This window comes from Danio rerio, chromosome 1 (assembly GCF_052040795.2).
Source record: "Danio rerio strain M-AB ecotype USA chromosome 1, GRCz13ab, whole genome shotgun sequence".
NCBI classification, from domain to species: domain Eukaryota; kingdom Metazoa; phylum Chordata; class Actinopteri; order Cypriniformes; family Danionidae; genus Danio; species Danio rerio.
This window is the reverse complement of record NC_141021.1, coordinates 57,451,559-57,460,000: the sequence shown is the minus strand read 5'-3', so window position 1 is coordinate 57,460,000 and position 8,442 is coordinate 57,451,559. Positions and strand designations below refer to the sequence as shown.

The following is an 8,442-nucleotide window of genomic DNA, read 5'->3' as shown; positions in this document are numbered from 1 at the left end:
TAAGGTGAGAAGGGAAGATGTCGTATGACTTCTATTTTGCAAACATGTAGAAAATGTATTGTTAGAGACATCAGGTAAGAGGTGAACGTCATCTGTGTATTTATTTTATTCTACAGTTCATTATAGGGAAGAATACGGCAAGCGACACTGAAGACCTTTCTTATCTTTTCATCAGTTTTTAGCGAGGTAAGGGGTTACTCATGAGTTAGAATTGCTTTGTTATATTTCTTTCTTTTGTTTGGCTTCACTATCATCCCCTTTCTCTTGAGTGGAACAAATTTTTGTTTGATACTTTGTTTGAATTTGTTACTTCATTATATTATTTTTATTATTGTAAATATTTCTCTTTTTTGTATATATTTAAGCATTTTTTGGTTTCACTTTTGTACTTTAAATCACTTTTGTTGGCAGCTCTGTTGTGTATTAAAGTGTATTTTGCTTACACCCTTACATTGTGAAATTACCACAGTTTTTAAATGTTATTCCTTATAAGTAAGCTTTGTGAAACGATTACGACAGATAGTTCGGGCTTTGTCTACGACACAAATTCCATTTCTGTACTCCACTGGAAAACCAAAATGTTCCCACACAGGTGACTTAACTGTGTCTGAGGGATCTGCAATCTCAATACTATGTGAAGCAGCCATCCTGCGTATACAGTTGTAACAAGTATGATGCTCACTCAAGTCACATGACATGACTTGCACTTGGAAAATACTAGCTTTAGAATATAATATTTAAAACAAAAGCTCATCATTACTAATACAGTTCAATCAAATGAGATAAAATAAAAATGCGTTTAAATTGGTTTAATTAGTTAGAGACAAGTAACGTCAACCTCAACAATGGGCAGCAGGGGGTGTGTGAGTACCGCGGTACACCACAAAAGTTCTGCGATTGTGGTTGGTGTATCACCATACTTCGGTTCGGTTTGTAATATCGTTACACCCCTATTAACAACTAATGTAACATACTGACTAATGTGACTAAATTGCAACCCCAAATCAGAAAATGTTGAAACTGTATCAAAAGATGCAAATAAAAAAAGAAAGTAGTGATTTCCAAATTTACAATGACTTGTATTTCATTGCAGACAAATATGAACACAAAATATTTCAGGATGAAAACTGCAAGACTAGTTATGAACCAAATTTTTTGTCCGGAGTTTTGTCCTAAAGGCAAACCCCACTAATAATAAACGGTTTAGATCAGCACTTACCGAAACACGGGATCAGTGTTTCCACTAAATTCAAGTGGAGGATTCATTGACCAGTCACTCTTCATGGACACACAGCTGGGCTCTGGAGGGTTTGATCTGAACATTGAAGATGAGCATAACAATTCATACACTCCTGTATTAATAACAACAGTAACAACATTCTGCCGCACGTGTTCCGACTTCTACATCCTCTCGCCATTACATCACACCTGTTTAACAGCAACTTTAAACGGCTACCGGTTAGTTCACGTATTGATTTTAAATCCCCGATTTTAACTCGTAAAGCAGTCCATAGGATAGCTCCCGAGTACATCTGTGATCTTGTGACACTTTCTACTCCTGCTCGCAGTCTTCTCTCTGCTGCGGGTCTTACCTTGTTCCAGCCGGGCTGCAGACTTAACACCATGAGTGGTGGGGCTTTTTCATACCGTGCACCAACATTATGGAATGCATTACCCGCCATTACCATTAGGAATGCCGTGTCTCTGGACTGTTTTAAGAAGCTTCGTAAGACCTCTTTAGTAGTGTTTTTAATGTGTGATCTTTTGTTACCTTACTTATTGTAATACTTTCCTACTTAGTGTTTTCACTGTTTTTTTTCCCTTTTAGCACTTTGAGCTTGAAAAAAGCACATTACATATAAAATGTATAATTATTATTATTATTATTATAAATTTTGTAACATATTGATTAATGTGACTACACTATCTATGTGTGTTAAGATTTTGAAGACTAAACAGCCATTGTTCTTTCACATTTTGCAGCAGTTAATTAAAGAGGCCCTATTATGCATTATAAAAGGTCATTTTTCACTTAGTGCTGTTACACACTGCATGGACGCTCATTTTCAAAAACCCATAACAGGAGCTCTTTAAGATTTTCTAAAAAATAAAGATTTTTTCTATGTTCCAAATCAAAAAATGAATTAATGAATAAATAAATAAATAAATAATTAGTAATAATAATAATATTAATAGTAAATGGTTTAAATCAGCACTTACCTAAACCCAGGATCAGTTTCCCTAAATTCGAGAGGAGGATTCATTGACTGGTCACTCTTCATGGACACACCGCTGGGCTCTGGATGGTTCATTCTGTACATTAAAAATTAACTCAACATGTGAATGTAATCCACACACTCTTACATTCATTATATTGTATGATGATTCAGGTGACAAAGCTACTACGTTTACACAGAGACTTTTGTGGTGTTTCTCAGTTCTGTTCAACCCTTGTTATGTTGTTGTTTGCCTCCAAGTGTGTTTTATGTAAATGTTCCAGTGCCTTATGGTTTTCTGCCCTGATTTCTTGTTATTCACTGTTTGTTTATTTCGTCTATTAAATCTTACTGCACACTGATCTGCTTTCACTCTTGTATTTCATGTTTTAGTCAATGTAATTTTACATCAAGTTTTCTTCCAAATTTTTCAGCTGTTAAGATCTTTTTATGAATATCATGTGAAATGTGCTGCATACAGGCAATCGTGCCACTCTGCAGGAGGATGTATATATGTTCCAAGTCAGAAACAGTGAAACAAAACTGTTTAGTACAGTGCTTACCTAAACGAAGTAGAAGTGTTTCCACTAAATTCAAGAGGAGGATTCATTGACCGGTCACTCTTCATGGACACACAGCTGGGCTCTGGAGGGTTTGGTTTGTACACTGAAGATGAGCAAATATAATGGACACATTCATTACTGCAGTACTGATTCAGATGACTAAATAACTACATTTACATGGAAACTTCATCCTTTAAACCTTACTGCACGATGATCTGCTTTCCCTCTTGTAATTTCGTGTCTTTGTGAATGTAATTTTACAGTAAGTGTTCTTAAAAATTGACAGGCACTCTTGTCACTCTACAGGATTAATAATGAACTCTTTCTATGTTCTACAGAAGTCCTAAGAGGCCAAGCATTAAACTATTTTTCTCTCTTGTTCTTAGTGTTTGACTAAAGTCATGATAAAGAGAAAACAACTTTTTGTTATGGCATAAGATTTTTACAAATCTTTATCTAATTAAATATTGACTGGGCAATAATTCCCATAATTCCAATATGTAGCCCAAACTGTCTGTCAGCAAATGCTGATTTTTCATGCACTCGTTCACGCAGATCCACCGATGTGTGCTCACACGGACCGTGGTCACCTGGACATGAGTGAAAGCTGTAAAAAACCTAATGCTTAATCAAAGCTTTTTATAATCCCGAATCAATATTGGAGTTAGTTTTGCGAGCTGGAGGAAGGACGACAATGGCTGAAGTATTACTGTTAGACAGGTAATGTTCTGTTTTAAAACTATTTTAGTCACGCAGAGCTGATGCAGATTGTGTTGTTACAATTGGGTTATATGCACAGAAGTGTTGAAATCTGTTGAAAGTGTTGTTCAGCCACTGAGATCTTCTGGCGAACGATTGATGTGACTAATTTCAGTTTCATAAGGGCCTTTTACAGCATCGATAATGTAGATTTATATTTAGTATACATGTTGTTATATTTAACAACAAAACATCAGTCAATAGCGCTATTCCGCCTAGCCTGCTTTATTGAGCTGAAGTTGTTTGTATATTCACATTAGTTCATTTTTGAACAATGACAGCCTGTGACGCGCTTCCTATACTATTTACCATGCTACTCTGAATATTCGCTCTGATATAGCATGTAAGCATGGCTTAGTAATAAGTGTAATTCTTGGATCCCACCGGTCAACCACTAAGCAAACAGTAGTCTCTTTAGCAGAAAGTGAGAGAGTGTGACCAGTGATCCTTGCATGCATGAAATACTGCACATTATAACAAGTTTTGCAGCTACACAACTGAAAACGTGCCAGAAATAAGTTTTTCTTTCAGAATTGTAGTATTATAAAGTACCATATAGTTTTCTAACTGCCGAAGGACATGATCTAGTGCAGGGGTTCCCAAACTTTTCAGCCCACGACCCCCAAAATAACAATGCTAGTGACTCGCGACCCTTAATATCCTCTGAGGTGGTTATAAATACAGAAAACTTGCATGCAATGGCGCACACACACCAATAGACCCAAGTCTATTCTTCAGTTATTTTTTTTATGTATGTCAGTGCTGTAAATGGGCCAGAAAATTTAACCTGGTGTTATGAAATCAATCTGCTGCATCTGACGCTATTGCTGTGTCTTTATTAAAATGTAATTACCCCAGGGGTCACCAATAGAATATCCAATAGAACTAGTAACTATAAGCTACTATATTAACTACAGTAACTATAAACGACTATTTTTGCTCTTCAGGAGGTTATGGATAAAATATGGTAATTCTTATGGTTTCATATAAATAAATAGATTTTTGGAAATCACCAGGTGACCCCCTTCATTGTCCCGTGACCCCTCGGGGGGTCCCGACCCCCACTTTGAGAACCACTGATCTAGTGGGTCTCTGTCACCTTTCAGATGTGCGTTTGCGATTTCAGGAGCCGATGTTGTGCCGAAATCTGTGACCCCTCAAAAACTGTGACCAGAGGGTGCTGTTCGGTAAAAATTTCACTCAGGAACGTGCTTGTTGCTCATGCATGCGACCGTAAGTGCGCAGACACTGAAATCAAGTGATCAGCGTCGAGCGGTGCTGTAAAGTTTAAATCCTGGGATTCAGAAAACAGGTTTATGGAAGAACTTTAATGTAGTCCTGATATTTTGACCATCCAAATTCAAGTCAAAAAGAACTAAAAAAATGTATTCTGTATTCCTGCATTCCTAGTGACATGCACTCCCCTACAATTTTTTTTTTTACAAAAAAAAATAAAGAAATATATTTTAAAATTATTCACAGGTTTTATCCAGTTAAACAATTTTTACAAAAATTCAAAAATGACATGGACATCTCTTGCTCTTTCTATAAGACTTCATCTGAATCTGTTGCTCACTTGTTTTGGGAATGTCCCATTGTTAAATCGTTTTGGTTTGATGTGAACTCTGTAAGTGTCCAAAAGGTTTGTGGTGATTTTTCTTTAAGCTACAGACATGTTGCTTTGGGGTTTTATATTAGAAAAACAATGCCCTAATTCAACTTTTTGCATAAATCTCATTTTATTTATTGGAAAGTTTTTAATACACAAATGCAAATATACTCAATGTAAGCCAACTTTATTTAAAAACCATCGCAGACTATCACAACAAGAAAGCTATTGCAACAACCCAAACTTGTAGAATCAAAAATTAAAGCGAGTGACAATTATCCGTTGTTCAAGTCCTCAGAAAAATGGAAAATTAAAGTTTGAGATGCATTTTTCATTTGTTTATTTGACGAATTGAACAAAGCACTGCAAAGCGTTACACGGACCCTATTAAAACTTATAAAACGTGTTGTTTATTTAATATTCTGCATTATTATCTTTTATTTCATTTATTTTTTCTCTCTCTTTGTTTTTCTTTTGATTTACTTATATTTGTTTTAAAATTGTTAAATTTCTCTTGTTGCAAAAAAGTAATATTTGTATTGATTGTACTATTTTGTATTTGTTGTAATGGACTGTTGTTACTGAAAACAAAAAAAAAAAACATGAAGTGACACGACATCTGCACCCGAGTAGACTCTTTGGACTTCCGTAATGTTCCAACAAACAAAACTAAACTAGACCTATGCTTTTTAAAGGAAGATTCTCACAGCATATTGTCGTAATACTGTTAAACAACTATATACAGTTATTAGCAGAACAATCTACCAATATGTAATAAAGTGGCATGACGACAAAAAACGTAACAAAAAACGACAAAGTTAAGCTACTGTTTTACTATATCACTCACCTGTGTGGAAATCTAAGTCGAACTGCGGACAGTCGCCGCCATCTTAACGATGATCGACCAAAACAACCGAATTAAAGGAATCTCACCACTTCTACATTAGCAAGGCTGTTTTGTCTTCATATAATGGCGGCTGGGGCTGACTTTTCTTTCACTTTCACTTTCACATACTGACCTGAGGAAATGAACGGAGGGGAATGGGCGGCGCTCTGCTTTCTTCCGGGTAAAAACTTTTTTTCATCCTTTTTTTAAGTTTTTTTTTATTTTTTTTTAATTTAAGCATGTAACGGACATGCATACATGAATATATGATACCATATGTAACTCAAACAAAACTTAGTGATGCAGAACATACATTAAACAAAAGAAATTAACATATACACACACATATATATATATATATATATATATATATATATATATATATATATATATATATATATATATATATATATATATATATATATATATATATATATATATGAGAGGATCCATTTAAATAATTAGATTGTACAGATAATTTTTTTATTATTAGACAGGGTTTCTTGTTTCGTGTAATTGAGGTCAAAGAATTATAAAATATTTTTAAATATTTACAGAAAAAATAAAGTAGGGAGTAATAGACATTACTTTTGCCTTGTGTATGTGAAACTTCCCAAGAAAAATTATCAACTTCAAAGCATTTTAGAGTGTATGGCCAGTTTTACAAATAAAAAAAAAGGATCATGCATTCGTCAAAATTAATTATTTCGTAAAAATGAATCAAAAACCAATCCTGAAACCGGTTTCCAAAAATCTTCAGAAAATTTACAAATACAAAATAGGTGTAAAAGACCTTCAGGCTCAGTGTTACGAAAAGAACATTGTGGTGAAATTTCATTTTTTTATTTATTAATAAATATATTGCAGGGGTAGTACCAGTGTAATATTTTGAAATTAATTTATTTTATCTTATTTGGGAGTAAAAACTTATTACTTGTTGACCAAATATCATCTATAAAAGGTAAAGAAAAATATTGTTTCCATTTCAAAATGGCTTTCGGGAAACAACTACTATTTTAATTAGCCATTTACTGATAAGGAAGTTATTACATTTTTTATCTAAAATACCGATAATACAAAATACAGTTTTTGGAATTTGCTTTGAGACTGAGTTATAAGTAAGATGAATTTTCATTAAGTAAAGCAGTTTATTAGAGATGCTTTTCACAATCACATTATAACCATTATGCAAAAAAAAAAAAAAAAACAGTCCCTGTAGAAGAAATTCCTGAGAATTATAAATCTCACCACTGCTGTTTATTATATCTGAAACAAAGATAATTTCCTTGTCAAACCAATCTTTTTTAATATACTTTTGTTTTTATGCAACACATGTTGGTTATTCCATAGAACGCACGTATGTGGAGAAAAGTTATGTTTAAAGGCAATTTTCCATGCTTCTAATAATTGCTTATGAATGTTTGATAATTTACTAGGAAGTTTATTACATTTGTAGTCACAAGAAAGCAAAAAGTTTAATCCACCACATTTTTTAAAGAAAATATTTGGAATATAAAACCATAATGAATTACTTTGGGAAAGGCAGTGTTTTGTCCAATTAATTAAAAAAAAATTTATTAATAGTTGTAAAATCACGAACATTGAGTCCACCTTTAGAAAATGTTCTAAGGCTACAGCAAGAGCGACCAACCCTTAGTAATTGGATAGACGCAACTATTGAGATCTATACAATGGAAAAAATCACCTTTGTTGTCAACTTAAAGAAAGATATATTCCTGAGAAAATGAAGGAAATGGGTTGAATATATTTTAGTTAGAAGACCTGATTTTATTGCTATAAATGAATAGAAGATGATGCTCTGATAGAAAAATATATGCTAATGCATGTACATGTATATGGTTACACTTATTCATATTATAATGCGTCCCCATGTGTATAATGAAGATGGCCACTTGAGATTACTCTTGAAGGAAATATATTATGACATGTGTTCTAACCCTGGATGTAAATAGTGTTTTAATTTTCATTTATTTTTGATTATTGTATTTTTATTTTATCTTTTTCCCATTATTATTATTTATTTATTTATCTATTTTTATATTTATTTATTTATTTTTTATTTATTTATTTATTTATTTTTATTTTTTTTTATTTTCTCTTTATGCTGTTTTTCACTTGATAATTTACAAAATTTGAGTACTACTGTGTAGTAAATACACCTGACAATAATGCACGTAATTTTTATACCACCTAAGTTCACATACTGAGATACCAATGTACCTTGAAATGCCGTCTGACTGTACTCAATTGAATGTTCAAAATAAACATAAAGTTGCAAAAAAAGAAAATGTTCTAAATATTGTTTTTCTTTTTACATATTCTGTCCTATTTTTGCAAATGAACTTAATTATAGCCCTATCAATCTCTGTAAACATTTTGGGATTAACA

General features: G+C 33.0%; 1 protein-coding gene across 1 annotated transcript in view; it reads right to left on the bottom strand.

Moving 5' to 3' along the window:
• The window catches only part of LOC559196 (NACHT, LRR and PYD domains-containing protein 12-like), a gene marked incomplete at its 5' end in the record, with an annotated part of 120,545 nt that extends 117,670 nt beyond the window's left edge, over positions 1–2,875 (bottom strand). The window contains 1 exon segment of the mRNA NM_001444605.1: positions 2,794–2,875. Coding sequence (NP_001431534.1) covers positions 2,794–2,875 — 82 coding nt within the window.
• Between the last annotated feature and the right edge of the window lie 5,567 nt (positions 2,876–8,442).